The 18,584-nt window shown below is 41.4% G+C and overlaps 1 protein-coding gene across 1 annotated transcript in view; it reads right to left on the reverse strand.

Moving 5' to 3' along the window:
• Positions 1–18,311, reverse strand: part of LOC310956527 (actin-binding LIM protein 3-like) — a gene marked incomplete at both ends in the record, with an annotated part of 44,329 nt that extends 26,018 nt beyond the window's left edge. The window contains 3 exons of the mRNA XM_083926780.1: positions 2,681–2,864; positions 13,823–13,987; positions 18,293–18,311. Of these exons, the coding sequence (XP_083782906.1) occupies positions 2,681–2,864; positions 13,823–13,987; positions 18,293–18,311 (368 nt within the window). The remainder of the gene's footprint in view (positions 1–2,680; positions 2,865–13,822; positions 13,988–18,292) is intronic.
• Between the last annotated feature and the right edge of the window lie 273 nt (positions 18,312–18,584).

Below are 18,584 nucleotides of genomic sequence, written 5' to 3' on the forward strand. Positions count from 1 at the left end.
GAGTATTTCTGTAGTTTGACACCAGTTGGAGATTTGGCTGTGTTCTCAATTGCCCATTCAAAATGAACAAGGAGTGAGTCTTACTCCCACATCAATGAAAAGTATACAGATATTTACATTGTTTCTCAAATTCCCCACTGACAAATGTATAGTAAAATCAATGGAGCTCCAGTATCCAAATAGATAGAGAGATTATATTTCAGGCTTCTTCTCAAACAATGAAACAGTAGTTGAGTGTCAACCTGGTCACTCAGTTTCACCCAACCATTTCCACATCACCTGATATTGTAATGTCTTTTTTCTCACCTACACATCCACATTAGAATGTATTTTAGCACATGGGACTGAAATATTAATACAAAAAGGCCATACGGTATAAATCAAGACATGCAGAAAATGCCTTTAGCTTGAGGGCTCGGCAGTAAACACAATAGTGTGAGGGCTGAGGTGAGCAGCTGCACTGCAGCCACAGCTAAATTGAATTTTTTTTATCATTGTGTACAAATCCGTATGCATCACAGCAGAGATTTCCAAAACTCCTCTGGTAGAAAATAAGAAACTTCAACACACGGGCTGAAAAAAGATAACGTGGCCGCTGCTCTCAGAAACTTCATCCTGAGTACAAATATGATTGAAAATAGATTATGGGAGAATCCTGTATTTCCAAAGCCCAACAAGTATTTTATGACGATATGAATTATACAGCATATTAAAAACTCCTGTCAGAAAAAGACCTTAGGAGTGATAGCAGGTTCCGATCCTGTGTGTGTAAGTAAATCAAGTTACATGCCAGGGCGCCGCAGTAACTCAGCTGGCAGTGCATGACCTTACCGCAGCGGCCTGAGTTTGAATCCGACCCTTATCCCATCTGCCTGTCCCCCCTTAATCTTAAAACTATACTCTCAAGTAAAGGCTAAAATGCCAAAATGATCTTTAAATGAAAAAAAAATCAAGTTACATCAAATGAATCAAGTTGTGTCAAACTGTCTATTTGATGTCCCTCGCGTTGGGAGTCAGAATCAATATAGTGCCCAACGCTGTGTTATGCTATGTGTCTTTTTTCTGGTTTGACTTTTAAACTCTATACACATCTGAGAGGTTGTTGTGGGATGTTTGGTCAGTTATTGAACAAAAAGTAATTTAACAGACACAATTTCATTGAAATATGCTGACACAGCCATTTTCAAAATGAATAAGCCTCACTCACACTTTCTGTACAGTGTGCTCTTATTCAGTAGAGACGGTACAAACACGCACACACACACACACACACACACACCCACACACACACACACATTCACTTGGGGGCCAAACCGTCACTATAAGCTAACCAAATCCCAATGATCCATCTCTACATCTAACAAACTGACCGATAGTTGAGCTTTTATATTTTATTGTATTGCTCACCAATCGCACTTCATTTACCAGTCACTTCTATCACATTCCATCACAAATACTCTGCTGTAGTGCCGGTCTCTTTAAGCCCGTCTCCAGAAAAAGCCAGGTCTGCTCTGATTGGTCAGCGTTTCCAGGTCTTGCACACCTGCGCTCTCGGCGTCTCTTCACCCTCATTGCAACCAGGGACAGAACTTTCTGCCTATATATAGTGTAGTTGTGACATCACAACCGTATGGAAATCCTGACGACTCGTTTAAAGGCACAGTTTCTTCAAAGGGGCTGTGTGCCTTTCTCTGTGGATTGAGGTTTTTGATACTTTCACAGTATTTATACAGCAACACAACCTGCTTTATAACGAAAAAAACATGGTTACATCACTTTTCATAATATGGGACCTTTAAGTTGTACCTTGTTTGGTCTTGGATGTAATTTTTTAGTCAACTTACAAAACAAGGTCGAATAAAAGACGCTATGAAGTTGCATTATCGGAAGTGTAGAATCCAGGGTTTTCAGGTTGAAGACCAGGACTAGGACTTGATTTTGATAATGCTTTTTTAAATCTGTCTTTCACAAACTCCCTGAACTTTACGTTTTGTGTGATGCTCTATCACTCGAGTACTCCTTTACCTAGTAAGATAGCAATACCATTACATTTTAAATTATGTGTCCAAAACACCGTACTGCCATTCGCCATGTATTTTCAGTGAAGCACTCTGTGTCAAACCTGACAAAGGCATGCTGCAATAAACTTTGATTTGTTGCTTTTAATTAGCTATAACAAGTTTTATTGGCTGTGAAGGTTTCAATTAAAACATCACCAACAGTGTGTATTCACTTCTTTCACTGTTGAGATTCTGCTGTAGTTGGTGCTCACATGTCAGTGAACCAAAACACAGACACAAGAATTCACTGGCCCGCAGTACTCAGACATCACAGCATTTTTAATTGTAAAAGGGCCAAGTTGTAAACAGACATGCAAAGTACAGCATGTGGTGCTATGGAAGAATCTCATTTGTTGTTTTTTTTATAGTCAAGTTACGATTACAATTAATATTAAGAAGCAGTGGAAGAAGAGGATCCATGAAGACAGCACTTAGAGCTATAAACAATGGTGTTAAAAATAGAAATAATGCAATTCCAATACGCCTACTATTACTACAACCTTTTACCAACCATACCATTAATACTTTTAATGAACTCACAGAGCAGGAAAAAAGAATGTTTCTGAATACGAGGTGAGAAATTAAAGGAGTATTCTGTGACTGTACACACTTGTCCTTACCGGCAGATGCTGCAGACGAAACAGTGTGGGTGGTACGTCCTCCCGAGGGCAGATACAACCTCCCCAGTGATGTACTGGTCACAGCTGTCACACTGGGTCCCGTAGAGCCGCTGGTAGTCCTCTGTACAGATGTACTCGCCAGAGTGGTGGAAGAAACCCGAGTGCGCCAAATCACAGCCACACACTGGACACAGAGAGAAAGGAACTGGTTCAGATCACATCATTCCTCAAAACGACAAGGAGAGAAAACTGTACTGTGTGAAGTAACAGTGGCAGTGGTGATAGAAACTCTTTCCTGGTTTGCATGCATAATGTATTTCTTATTGTCAGCCTTTTCATGCCTATAATTAAATCAATACATACATGATGATTATGTATGATACTATTATTAGAAAACTTAAGTTGTCAGCCCACTTTGACTCAAACACATGTTAATCCAGTAATCTAGACGTTAACACCATTTGATTTGATGGCAGTTAACGCATGCATGGCCAATGTGATGTGTGTGGTGGTCGAGGGGGTGGGGTTCCTAAGGGTGCAACCTGTTGTTCTTTCTGACCTCTAAAGGGTTAATACTCTAATCTAATTTTGAAGATTAGACCAGTAACCCTCTGATCTGTTAATCTTTTACAGTACGTCAGGGTCGCCGGTGCATTTTAGAATATACACGAGCATATGTGTCTGGTGTTTACATACAATGAGCACTTTAATACGTATCTAGGGAGTGTTGTGTGATAAATGCGTGTTCGGGCATAGAGACACGCGAGCGCTCACACTGTGTTTACTAGATACAGTATGCTGACAGCATGATGTATGGCTTTTATTTAGCAAATGCAAAGACCTTCAGCCAAATGATTGCTTCGGGTGCAGCTATGCCGATGGTGACGAGGCCTCTGCTGAGCTGGTTGGTTATACTGTTTAAAACAGGAGGTGAACGATGATTTGCTCCTGCTACATGTATCAGGGAGGCAGGGAGCTTCCATCTTCCCATCAGTGGTGTTTTGCCGATTAATAGTCATTCCAGGGGCTACAACAGAGCCATATCCTGTTACAGTGCCAGTGTACAGATTTTTTTCATGCTCGTCCCCAAAATGAATCGAATCACTCATGCTGTCAGTGTCAGTGTAATACTAGAAATAGTAGATACTAGAGATACTAGAGGCCTGATACTGATCCAATATCGGTATGATACTGGCGTAATCCACTCATGGGATATCACACTAACGTCACTGATCCACATGTATTAAGGGCGGAGAATGTCCCTCTGGCTGCGCTGGGACGTCTGCAAAGAAGCTAAGGCTAGTAAGCTATGCTAGCATCTCTAGCACCAGAGACGGACTCGAGGGCCCATAGACAACACATTACTACTGTTTAATCACAGTGACCAGCGATGAGATTCACTTGCGGATCATGGCGCTCTTAATAACGAATCATTCAAACTTTTAACTCTGGCGTGTATGAACTGATGCAGCCTGTAGTTTCATGCCGTGCTTTCAAACCAATATTTCAACATTACTTATAGCGGTAATAATCTAGCCTGTTTAAATATTTATTAATGCAGATAAACCGCTATTCCAGCAACAGATAACCATGGCAACCACCTCACTACCTGCATACAACGCCTGACACAAACAAACCTCTGACCTTGCTTTTATTACTTGATCAAAATGAACTTGTATATTTAAAAACATCTGGTGTGTCTTAAGGCATTTTGTAAAATTTTGGCAGATTTGAAGCTGCAGTAGGTAAAAAGCAATCAAAAAAAGTGTCTCTCTCTCTCTCTGTCCTCTCTGTCCTGAGCCAATAGGAACACTCTCTCCTTCTGAAATGACCTGTGATTGACCGGTGTTTCCTGTCTCTGGCTTGATTTTCTAAAGCCTGAAAACAGAGCCAAGAACACTTCCATTACAATAAGATGAAAGATATTTATAGATTTTTTGTCGAAATAACACCAAATATAAACTGCCTACCAAAGGTTTAAAGGCAGCCACGCACACGGTTGTTTTTAATTGATTTGATAGCTTATTTCCCTACACAGGTCCTGCACTGTTCTTTCAAATATTAACTTGGAGTTGCTAATTTGTCATTGCAATCTTTGAAATGATCACGTTTACGTTTGAACTCGACTGTATAGAGATCTGTTTACTAGTAGGTGATAATGCATTGCTTTGCACTTGATTTGTTCAGGTATCAGAGCTGAAGACAAGTGGACCAGTGGGTCTAAATCTCTGTGCCATGCTGTTAGTGTAGTATGATATAGGCTGTAGTGTACAGGCCCAGTCAGTGGACGTATAAACTGCACCAGGATACAACCTGAATGCACTGTATGCTAGACATTTGAAAGGCAGCCAACGGATCAACATATCTGACAGTGAATTGAATGTCTGGTCTCTAATTAAGCTAATGGCTCTAAACCTAGTGGAGTGAATGGATCCGATCTGATCCAAGCCAGTATGTTAAGTGGCTCAGACAGAGAAAGAGAGAGAGAGAGAGAGAGAGAGAGGGGGGGGGGGGAGAGAGAGAGAGAGAGAGAGAGAGAGAGAGAGAGAGAGAGAGACACTGGAGAACAAAACATGCAGTCTGGGTGCTTATTTTCTAAGTCCATGGGAGCCAACCTGAAGACATACAGACAGTGTCGTGAACTATATCCTAAAGTTTTCTTGATATAAGCCTGCAGCCAAACTGATGAATCATTGGATTTTTATTTAGGCTTTCAATTCCCTTTAAAAAGTATAATATGTAAATATTAACATGGTATTGCTGTTCACTGCACATTTTGTCAAGGGAATGTCTGCAATTACATCACAACCTCTAACTGTCTAACTGCTGATCATAAAAAAGGCCATTATTGCCAAGAGGCCCATAATTGTAAACAGTACGGGCAGATTGCTGCACAGTCTAACCATGGCAAGTTTATTTGTACAGCACCTTTCAACAAAAAGGTGATTAAAAGTGCTTAAAAGGCATTAAGACGAGACATAAAAACAACACAAGACAGTATAAAAAGGCTGACTTTGCAAACGTCTTAATGTTGCGATTAAATTTCAAACCAGTCTTGGGGTTTCTCTTTTCTGAGTTATGCCAAAAAAAAAAAAAACACACTCCGGATGGACCTCCTTCTCACTATATTTAAACCTGCATGACACAGGTCTGAAAGTCTGTTTGCAGGATACAAAGATGTCTTCATGATTGTCTTATAACTGAATGATTGTTTCACAAATCAGTTAGTTTGAAGATGCTGAAATAAATGTATTTATACAGGAAATAAAATCTAGGACAATGTTCTCGAACAGATGCGCTGCACAATATTTTTTTTCTCCTCTAATATACATGTCACGGCAAAGCTGCTGTCGCACAACTTTAAAATGCCAGCCTGACCTTTATCAGTCTGCCTGAGACTAAAGCTGTTCACAGTGGCAGAGTTACAGCTAACACACAATCACGCTCTGCTGTATGTGTGTGTGTTGTACGCATAGGGACACACAAACACACACACACACACACACACACACACATACGTATGCCACATATATTTGTTGTTGGGTGAAGAAAATGATATCCAACAAGTCAACCACTTCAACCACGACAGAGTTCTTTGGTCTTCAGCCAGCGGTGACAACGTGATACAGGCAACACACACACACATACACTCCTCTTCTCTGTTTCCCAGACACACAGACTGAAGGACCACAGCCGGGTCCTTCTCATCTTTTCTCACTCTGCTGATAGCGTTCACACATTCATCACTGTCTAAATGGAAAGCTATTAAGATGTGGAGGCAAAAAGGAAAGAGAGGGAGCAGTCAAGGCTTGGTCGGTGTCTGCAGGCACCTCTGGTATATTCAGATTTTCAGATCACAGGCCATTTTTAAAAACCGTCCTCACAGAACAAGAACCTTGCACGGACATGTATTGATATCCATTTTAATATCCAGCTGGAGTATATGTTTATTTTACTGGTGTTTTTATTAGATTAGTATTATTAGCCATGCTAGGGACGTCTAATGTATCAGTCGATGACTGTGGTTCACAATGAAATGTCTCAACAGCTTTTGGTTGGATTACAATGACGTTTTGTGGAGATGTTCTTTTCCCTTCAGGATGAACCGCAACAACAGACTTTGACTTTTACATAGTATAATAAGTTCAAAGTTTCAATGTGTCCATAAAGCTTTGGCTCATCACCAATAACAAATGACATGGGGAGGGGCACGACAAGGGAACATTTCTGAAGTCTAACAGCAGTAGTATATATCTATTACACAAGGTCTTAAGGGAAAATCGCAAATGTGTGTATATAAATGTAAGTGTCAGAGAATTAGTGTTATAAATGTCTGACTTAATGTCAGTATCTGTGAATTGTGTGCACATTGCCTCTTGAGGACATTAAAGTTTTCTACCTACCTATCTAGCTACCTACATACCATTCCCATCAGTTGCACCTGTATTTTCATGCTAATTAGCAAATGCTAGCCTACTAACACGCTGAATAAACAGGGTAAACAGAATTCTGATGAACACTAAACATATAAGCATTGTAACTGTGAGCATATTAGTATGCAGACCCATTTTAATGCACAGCTGTGCAGGACTTTGCTGTCGGTGCATCTTTATCCAGCTGTTAAGTCATGATGTAAAGCCCTTTCAAAATATGATTTCAGAGTCCGAGCAGGTCCAAGCATCGTATTTCTACAACACAGCAGTGCAGTGTTCCCCGTTGATTGAACAGATCTGAGTCTTAAAAAAACAATGTAATTGTCATTTTACCTCTTTCTTATCAATGAAAAAGGTGTCTAACTGACGAAAGAGGTGATCGCAATTGCCTGCATGTTCAGCCGTTGTCTGTTTTATTTCAACGGACCATTTGGACCCGGAAATCATATTTTGAAAGGGTGTTACGTCAGACTTAACAGCATCAACATGCAGTAGATCAAGTAGTACATCGATATTCCTCTCAAAACAATTCAACAAGTCAATAGTTTCATTAAGCTAAATTTTTCATTTTTGATTTACAATGTAATTATAATAGAAGCAGGAAATGCCAGAGAGGAGAATCTAAATATGCCTGCCATCCTTTACTCCCTCTCTGTCACATGACATTTTAGTCCTTCAGGGACAGTCGGGACAAATCTTCCCACTGCCACTCTAACTTGCTGACTGCGGCTTAATGTTCAAAAAGGTCAAAGACGTGTCGGTTGCCTCCAAGCCAGGCCCATCAAGAAACACCCTATCATTGAATATGACCTCGCCCTGACCCCACCTGTTGCCCCAAACTCCTACGGTTTTCAACATTTAGTCTCTTTTTGGGGTGCTGCCCATTCACAGTAATGCAAAAACTGACATCATGGATTTAGACAAATTCCACATTCACTGGTGATTATTTCTGCTGGACGGTTGATTCGCTGGCAGAGACAGATAACAGCATTTTTTATAACATCTACAGTCCTGCAGCCTCCACCCTGTCTCACTGTGCAGTACAGTCATACTCCGGGATAACTTATTCTCACCAGGCAGAAATAACAATAAATAGAGACTTCAAATGAATAGCAATAATCCAGGGCAATAGTGACACCAGCACTGCTGCAGTTAGGGGGTTCATGACTCGGCAAGTATTGTTCAGGGCACCAAACACATGATGAGATAGGGGGGCGGGGTAATTACTAGTAACTATTAACCATATTAATTGCTGTTTTGCATTGCATTAATTACAGCAACTGAGCCATTGTTGACGTTATTAGTTCTACTTGTGCTTCTCAAAAATGCGATCAAATTGAGTGCTGCGAAAAAGATCCACATTATAAATCTGATGAATTCAGGAACAATAAGGAAACATGAGCGCTGTAAGCAAGCAAACAAGAAAACAGTCACGTCTAACGCATGAAGAAGCTTTCTTGCCTTTGAGTTCACTGTCAATATACTGTACATGACAGTTTCAATGTATAACTCGCGATGTTTGCCTCCAAAGAACAGCATAGCAGAAATAGTTTTGGTATCAAGGAGATGTTCTGAAGGGACTCATCATGCCAAAATGACGTTGCAAGAAAAAGAAAGTTTTCAGGTCTGAACATCCCAAAATTCTTGATCACATAGTCCATATTGCAGGTAAGGGCTGGAGGCATTGTGTGTTGGACTTTGTATGTGTGCTGACTGGTTGGCATGAAGTGAACACTATAGTGTATTTTGTAAGATTTTCTTTCTTTGTAGCAAAAAGTGAAAGATCCGTATCCTTCGACTTTAGAACAAGGGAAAAGTGTGAGCAGGCTTGTCAGCAAACAGAAACTAAATTTCAGGTCACACATAAATAAAATAAATACAAATCAATAAATAAAATCCTGCTTAGTGCATTTTCTGTCTCCGCCCTTTTATCCCAGTATCTACCCCCTTCTACACTCTGCTCCATACGTTTCCCCTCCCTTCTGCTCATCAGGGGGCAGGTTCAGCCGCAGTTTGTTGGAGGCACTTTAGTATTTAAATACATTTCTTCTACATCTGTTAACAGTGGTTTGTAGCCTATTAGATTTAAGTGCTTGGGGTCTGGACACACATGCACACAAACACACACACACACACACACACACACTTGGCAGAAAGACAACAGATAATGATTTCTTTGTTTACTGCCAGCGGCGAAAGCAAAGGGTCTAGGGAATGAAAGAAAGGAGGCAAAAGGAAGAAATGATTTTAAAAGCAAGGGATATAAATGAAGATGGATGCAAGAAACAAGAACTCCTGGAGGCTTCACACACATGTTGACTGTCTCATCTTTCTGATTTAGCTCCCAGATACAAAAGAAAGCATACGAGAAACACACCAGTACACTGACCCACTGTGCAGATGCTCATACAAGGACACACACTGTCTGCTGCTGCTGAGCTGGTGCAGCGGTTAATGCTTCACAGTTTGTCCTTGAAGTCTCTTCTGAAGAAAGAGCCATCCGTGACTGTCTGTACGGCTGAGCGTACACTAATTCTGATAAAATACGCTGCTGCTGGTATTCTGAAATACAAACTTGTTTCAACGCAAAGTGGGTCAGGCTTTGCAGTAAGCTCCACTAGGTGAGAAGAATTATACATGTTTTAAATTCTGTTGAGAAGGCTAAGACCCTGCAGTTGTAAAATCCATCCTAATAAATTAAGCATGCGTCTGTTGTGCATCACCTTCGAGGAGAGACTCTTTAACTGAAAATTATACCTTAAAAGTCTCCAGAAATGCAGATTGAGAATCGAGCTATTTCCTTTATTCGTCCTATTTTTCCCTTATTTGCAAAAAGAGATGCTGTAAAGTCATAGATGATTTTTGGTGTTAAAAAGAAGATGATTATTTTAGACGTGAGAAGTTGAAAAAAGATGGGAGTCAAGGCAGAGATTAGAGGAAGAGGAGAAGAGAAGGCATCATATGTGAGGGGAAAGGGAAGTGAGGGGATGAGGATGTGGAGGAATAAACAGGGGGACCCAGGGGAAGTATCAATGAGGCTATCGATCCGTCCATCCAGCGCACGTCTGACGTCCTGTCACTGTCGTCCCTCGTCTCCTCGCATCATCAACATGGGATGGATTTCCTTGCTGCGGGTCCTTCATTTGCATTGGTGTGATCAGGTTGGACGGATTAAAGGAGAGGTGGGGAGAAAAAGGAAAAGTCTAACCAGTCCACAGTCTAACCGAGGCAGCTGTTGGTATAAACGGTACAAATTTGTGCCACAGTATGGATCTTTCTACATTGTTTGCACCGGTAGAGTTAAAAAGTTAAGTATTAACATTTATCCGTCAAACTGAAGAGTTACGACTAAATATTTGCAAACCCAGCAGGATATGGACATAATATTCCAAAAAAGGGCATAAATCTCTTTAAAATGAGGCAATATTTATGTTGCATATTTTATGAGAGGGAAAAAATATTTGCAGAGTTGCATTTTTTCTTTGGCGTATGAGTGATCAGACTGGAAAACTTCATTGGTATGGAAAACAAAGTTTTAGTGATTAAATCAAAAAGTTGAAATTCTAAATGTCCCAGGTGATATATTTGCTTGTAGAAACAGCCTGTACGGAGGTTGGTATTAGAGTTAGTTTTATGAAAGATGAAAAGATGCTGCGGATGTCGAGGAGCTTGGAAAAAAATGATCATGAGACCGTAAAGTTGTCTACTCAAATTTTGCCACATTTTTACCATCTCAGTGCTTCAAGCAGGCATATAGCCCTAAACACGAAGTGCAGCTGAGGGTGATTTGATTTGATTTGATAATATACCTGATGATGGCACCAATAACTTTGTGTTTCATTGTCAGTGAGTAGTACACCAGTAGTAGTAGTACAGCCGATCCCAGCTGACACTGGGCGTGAGGCGGGGTACACCCTGGACAGGACGCCAGTTTATCGCAGGGCACATAGAGACGAACATAGACAGACAGCCATTCACACCTACGGACAAATTTAGAGTCATCAATAAACCTAACACGAGTATGTCTTTGGACTGTGGGAGGAAACCGAAGAACCCGGAGAAAACCCACGCAGACACGGGGAGAACATGCAAACTCCACACCCAGGGTCCCAGCCGGGATTCGAACCCTCTTGCTGTGAGGGGACAGTCCTAACCACCACACCACCGTGTCGTCCTTTCGAGTAGTACACCAATGTCTTCAAATACATGTTGTATTGAAATCATGAGAAGGAAGTTTGTTTAACCCCCAATGTATAGATTTTGAGCGATACCACATGAATTAGTCACTACTAAAACTACATTAACCACTAAACAAAGAGACTGCCTAATCTTCTCACTGCTCACATTTCCAAGTATTTCAAATCACCTCTGTGCAAATATCTCTCCACAGTAACAGGAGAATACACTGTTTACCAAACAGAGACACATCATAACTCTCTGACATTCACAGCTACAAACAAAGAATGAGAGAGGGGGAGGAAATAAGAGTGAAAAATAAGAAACAACACAAGACGCCTGTGTACTAAGAGCTGACAATTTGATTATTTTTCGCTTCTACTCAGCCCACGTCCATTAGCTAAAAGTCATTAAGCTTACTCTGAAAGATCAATTCTCGATAAGAATAAATACTTTAATATCAAAGAGAGAGCATTCCCATCTTGTGTCTCGTCTGTGTGGGGATGAGTGCTTTGATTGAGCAAACAATCAGTCAATTATTCAACCAAACAAACGATCAAAGCTGTTTTTTCAGCTCAGGTTGGAAATTTTGGATGACATAAAAGAAAAAGGAAAACCCTCCTCTTTTGTGCTTTGTGGCTGAGTGCGTTCAGGCGATGTTACTGGCAGATCAAACAGAGAAAGCAGTGTTGTCTTGCAGCGCGCTTTGGGACCGTGTGGGTTCCAGCCTGTGAAAGGAGGTTAGCTGGTTGGGGTCTGACTACGGGCTGAAAACCTGCTGACTGCACTGCTAAGCCAGCTGCTGACTCTGGACCTCTATTTGTGCGTTCTGTCCCACCTGCTCACTGGTGGAGCTGAAACATGCAAAGACACACAAACACTCATATGTGCACGTGCACACGCACACACGCACACACACACACACACACACACACACACACACACACACACACACACACACACACACACACACAGACCCGGCCTGGTCAGATGCGTACATGAACTGATGAAGCCTCTTGGATGAGAGGTGAAACGTCTTCCTAGACAAATAACCAAGTCCAGTTGCTTTTGACTGAAATTGCTGTGAGGATATCGATGACCTTGACAAATGAGAACATTCACAGGCTGTTAATGGAGAATGAATAGTGGAAATGGAACAAGAGGCTTAAACAGTGGGAATTTTTGTAAACAGAGCTAGGCTAGCTGTTTTCCCTCCCCTTCCAGTCTTTATGCTATGCTAACATAAGCTAACCGGCTGCTCACTCCAGCTTTACAGTATATTTAGCGTACAGATAAGACGAGAGGTGTATCAATTCCCTCCTCTAACTTCCAAAGAAAGCAAATTAACATATTTAAGTATATCATTTAGTCTGCAAGGATAATTGATTTTACCCTCAATGGACTAATAAAAGGTATGCTTTCTTTCTTTTTCTTTTAAATCTCAGCGGCTTGATGTAACCATTAATGGTTTCAAATATATAAACAGTTACATGTCAATAACGATAAGAGAAAATGGTAGGGCTGTGCATGACAGCAGCAATGAGGAACCAAAGCATTTTTTGATACTAGAGAGCTGCTGTATCTGATCTGCCTAAGATGCATGAAGTATCAAGTGTAAATACCATATGGGTACACCATACTGTACCTTATTTATCCAAGTCTATGTTGCTTATATAGACATTAAACGTGCACAAACTGCTCCCCAAGTAATCTCTATAAACAGCTTCTGCGTATAAATGTAGAATCTGTAGGCAACGTGACAAGATTTGGGTTTCGGAAGCGTTCTGCATAGAAAAAGGGGCGTAATACATTTGCCGTCAAACAATCCCAGAACCCATTAGCTTTTTATTATAATTTATTTGCATTCATATGCAGATATCTGCATCTAATGGGACCATAAACAATGACGGCCGCTCGGAAGAGGAAGTATTGGCACGATTATCTGCAAGCCACACCGGAAAGCCTGATATATTAGCCATCGGCCCCAGAGACTTAATTGTCGTTATTGTGTATTGTGATAGCCAATGGATTCTGAGATTACTCCCCAGTGGACTTCTAGAATTGAGCTGCAGTGGCTTCTGGGATATTAAGATAACACTACACCTCCAATACTTAAAAGATAAAAGGTCTCCCTCTCCTTATGTTCACTTTGGAGATATCACTTCCGTCCAATTCCTGAATGTTTTTCTTCCATAAATTAGTTTGCGATTGACTTTGATCCTAGTGGAGACATAGTTCAGTTTCTATTTCAGTGAAGCGATCAATGATCCAATTGAGTTGGTTCCTTCTTGTCTGAGTACTGGTGATTATTTAATATTTAATTATGCAAACTGATGTGGGTGAAATCCACACACATGGAAATAACAGGCATTAGTCCAAGGTAGAAAAATGAATATGAAATGTGTATGTGGGAGAGGAGAATGGAAGATATACATGCTCCTCCCATGCACATTTGTGTGCATGGGAGGAGGTGTTAATGCGTGTGTGTGTGTGTGTGTGTGTGTGTGTGTGTGTGTGTGTGTGGCTTTCTTACCTTGGCAGGTGAAGCAGTGAACGTGGAAGTGTGTGTTTTTGACGCGCACCACCTCCCCACGACACACCTCTCGGCAGCGCTCGCACACGATGGGCGAAGTTCCCCGGCTGGAGAGAGGGGAGCTGCTGTTGTTGTTCTCTCCATAAACACCTGACTGGTACTGAACTGAGGAGATGATCAAAAACATGTCACCTATTGTAACTTTGAATTCAAACATCTGATCAAAGTGTTAAAAAAGGTGGACTGACTGTCACACAAAGATAAGGCAAGTGTCTTGTTGCATGAACATGTGACAGCTAAACAGCAGCTTTAATGTATACTGAAACAGAAAACAGTTGCTGAGGATTATCTCATATATAAAACAGAAACACATTATACACACGTTGAATCATTCTTAAACATCAGTGCAGTCGTTGGGAACCAACCCCGAAGAATCGATAAGAGAAAAACTTTTAAAAAAATATGATCACACACTCAACTTAAGGTTCAGAGGAGATGAAGAGGCTTAGTGCTTGACTTTGTAACCAGTAGTGGCTCCTGGAGAGGTTGCCACTTGTCGCCAGGGAGATCAGCACGACTTACAACCATTCATTACAAGATAACGGCTTAAGAGAGAGACAGGTGTAGAGAAAGACGTAGATGCAGACCTGAGACACTTGAAACTGCTTATGGCCTTCACTATCTTATACACAGTTACCTATGTACAAGTTTGTCCTATTGTTGCGGTGGTACAGAGTCACTGTTATAACTATTATACCTCACAAATTTGCATTAATGCATTGTCATATTTACTTGACTAATAAGAGAGAACAGTACACTAAGAATTACAGTGTACTTTGCGACAGGTGCACATGACATAGCTTTGCATTTCTAAATATATATAAGGACGGGAAATGAAAAGATTTTGTTGATAACAATGCCGGTCTCAATTCTGCTAAGTGGTCTGATCCTTAATCGATCATTATTATTTATCCCTGATCAAGCTTCTTTGTCTGAGTCTGAGCACAGTGAAGCCGAAATGTGAGTATTTGTACAGCTTTCTTTTTTATTTAGGTTTTCAGGGTTCTTCAAAGAAAAAAAAATCTGCTAATCCTGCCTGCTTGGTGCTAATGTAATTATAACGCCACGCTTTGGACGGCCTCTTCTTCTCTGCCATGCCTCCTTCTTGTTGCAAGTCTCCAGCAGCGCAGAGGCATGCATTTGACGTCATTGTTCTGCAATGTGCAACTGTCTGGAAAAACATGCCGGCATCAATAAAAAGAATTGATAAGCTTTAAGGCATACGATTACGGTGCTAAGTCCAAGTTCTCGACCCATCCCTATCAATGTGCCATGCAGAACATGACACGCACACACACACACACACACACAATGAGAGACAGAAAAGGGCACATGGGGATGTTTTGGGATTACACTCCTTTCATCCTCACTTATGAAACTGGTCAAATCCCTTTCAGAGAAACAAGTCCTTTCTTTTCGCTGTCTGAAACACACTCTGTCACACAGCTCTGTCGTGGTACTGTTGGACAGTAGTGAACAGATTTGACTGACTGACAGCATATTTGATAAATACTGATTTCGATTTCCTGAAACAATCAACTGATTTATATCTGCTGTGCAATTGTCTGAGCAAACAGTTCTACTGTATTCTGTTCAATTTAATTACATTACAGTTTGAGCTGCTGCCTCCAAGAGTATTATGCAATCGCAGCATACACACACACACACACACACCATGCTGGCAGGTTAAGCTGATGACAGCATGAGAGAGACAGAGAGTTGTGGATCTATAAATGTTTTCAGGGGAGAGAGAGAGAGAGAAAAAAAGGTAAAACTGGTTTCCTTACAAATCCTATCATCAGCATGCTTGTAAGTGTGTGTACAGTAAATGTGTGTGTGCACAGCACAAAAGCTGGCATTGGCTTTGTAGCCAGATGGCAGCACAAGGACTAGACCCACAGTCATAGAAAGCCACCTGTGTGTGTTTGTGCATGTGTGCGTGTGTTTGTGAGCGATAGAAAGAGGGTCTGATTGTGTGTGTTTATATGTTGTACATCCCCATCCTCTTCGTCGTCCACCTGAGTATTGCTATCTGACCTGTTGAAAGTATGCTATAATCTGAGTTATGAAATGATACTTTAAATTCTGAATCTCTTTGACATAAAAAAATGGTTTGTGCTGGGAAACAAAGTGAATCAATCAGTCTATCCGATGGTTTGGATGATGACGTTTGAATGTGTGGTGGCTCTGAGCGGCCAAACAGACTTTGATGGAGCCAAAAAACCCAGAAGATCAAACCTGCTCTGAAAACTTTAATGACAGGTGTCGGTGCCATTGACACAACATGGAGGGAGATGACCAACCCCCATGCTGGGAACCACTACTCAAGCTTTTCCAGATTGATGTTAATAAGTTGTTTCCAATCATTTGCATGATAAGGCAAAGATTAGAGGAAAATCTAAATAATGTATCTTGTGCAACCCCCAACACAACATCAAAACAACTGCTGATAAAAAGGTACAAATCAGTCTATTTGTCTTATTGACCTCTTGGTAGTGTGCAACAGTATAGGGAGGACAAAACCATATGCCATGCATACATACATACCATGCCCAAGCATGATTCTAGAAAGTCTAGTTCGTTTGACCAGTGTGCTTACATGTACAGCAGTAACCCGAAATATGGTCTTAATAATCAGATTATTGAAGTTCCCCCTGTTTACATGAAAGGGGTTCAATGGGAAAATAACACAACCTACGGTACAGTAGATGGTGCTCCGCCAACATACAGTGGGTCTTCTTGGTAGTGATGTTACCTGCCCTGGGGAAGTTCCCTGTCAGTTAAAGGAAATACTTGTGTTGTTGTTGTTTTTTTCACGTTTTTTACCACGCGGTTGATTCCACTGCTGCAAAGTGGGGAGGGGCAGTTATAACCAATGCAGACGCGTCACCCGATCATACTCTGGGAACCCTGTTTAGATGCATGAATGCGCCAATTATTATCCGAGTTATTTAGGCCTTATAACCCGCGTATGAAAACTCAGATTTTACCCGGGTTACAGTGTTTACATGAGTATAAGTGCAATAGTACTGAGCCTAGGCAGCATACATACTTTTGAAAATACCCAAAGGCAGTTGGCAAAAACGCACTAAACCCCAGAGTGGTGATGATGTATACGCAAGAGGCAATCGTGCTGTGGCCCGGATCTTTTGAAGAAGTGTGAGAGCAGGCCGGGCCTGGCTAAAGGGGGGGGGGGGGAATTGGGCTTAAGCCTGGCACGGATCAACTGGGCAAAATGTGAGTGCACCCTTAAAAAAGAAAAGGAATTTAATGTCAACTCTATCTCGCTACAATTATTCATCGAGTGGATTGCAAGTCTGCACTGTTTGACAGCAGCACATTCATTCTGACCTTTCACCTCATGGATAAACAGTCTGGATAAAACCCAATAAGATCTCTCATAGTATGAACCAAACCAGTAAGCCAAAAGATAATCTTCCTCTTTAATGTGGGAGATTGTTGGGGTTACAGTCAGCAGCCGAGGTCCCTTTGCTACGCTGACATGGTAATACCTTAAGTGAGGGCCAGCCGGTATAAGGTGGAATATCTCTCTTAGGTGAGAGGTATAACACCGAATGACTGCTAGAAAGTGTGAGTAGTGGCTTGATGTTCTTACAACTGGGAAGCACAGTTTTGTCTGAACAGTTGCTTTAGTTTTTATTTTTGGAAAATAGATTTTGGGATTTGGTGGTTTCACATTGACAAATAAGAACCCTGCTTTAATGTGGCTCTATGTTTAGACATTGGGGCATTTTTAATATGTGCCTGGCACAGTGTAGACCAAAGATGTGCTGCTTTGTCTTCCAGCTGTCAAATAACAGCAGGCTGTCTTTTCTTCTCCCCGGAAAAAAACAGAAAAGCTTTCACAGGCTCTTCAGTCTCTCTTATTTGACTACTATTGATCACTACTGACTGACTGCCCCACACTCACACACAAACACACACACTCACACACACACACACACACACACACACACACACACACACAACACACAACTGCCGAATGATACATTTTACATATTTAAAATGATGGATGAATTGATTTGGTCTTGTTAGTATTTCTCCAGTGGAGAAATCCCTGGTTGTTCCCTGAACTACACAAATCTATATCAATCCCAGAAACTGAATATGATGAAACCACTGATGAATGCTGTCAGACATCAATACGCACACTTCTAACCTTCATTGATAGAGAGCCAGTTAAAGGCAGCATCAATAGGTGATCAATAACCTCAGTGAAGGGCTGTTTATGTCTACTTCAGGTTAAACCCTCCCTGGGCACTGTGTTATTGATTATGCAGATGCACATACACACTCACATGAACACACACACACATATATATAAAGCCTACACGTGTGCTCCTTAAACTCCCCAGATCACACACACACACACTTTCACGTATTGCTTACCATTTGTCGGTCCACTCATGATGAGAAGTGGGATTCAGACAGCTTAAAGGTCCTCGGAGTGTGTATCAGTCAGTTGCCTCCAGCAGCAGGACAAAAGGTCCAGATATGACCAAGCACTCCTGTCAACTCTCTCCGTCCCTGCCCGACTTAGATCCCCCTCCCTTCCTCTCTCTCTCTCTCTCTCTCTCTGTGTGTCTGGAAAGGGCTTTCCCTGCTCCTCCCGGCAAGCGGATTATACTGCCAGGCAGGCGGTAGACTACTGTGCGTCTCCACCCTGCGTAAAGGCAGCCGG

Source organism: Echiichthys vipera, assembly GCF_963691815.1.
Source record: "Echiichthys vipera genome assembly, chromosome: 14".
Classification (NCBI taxonomy): domain Eukaryota; kingdom Metazoa; phylum Chordata; class Actinopteri; order Perciformes; family Trachinidae; genus Echiichthys; species Echiichthys vipera.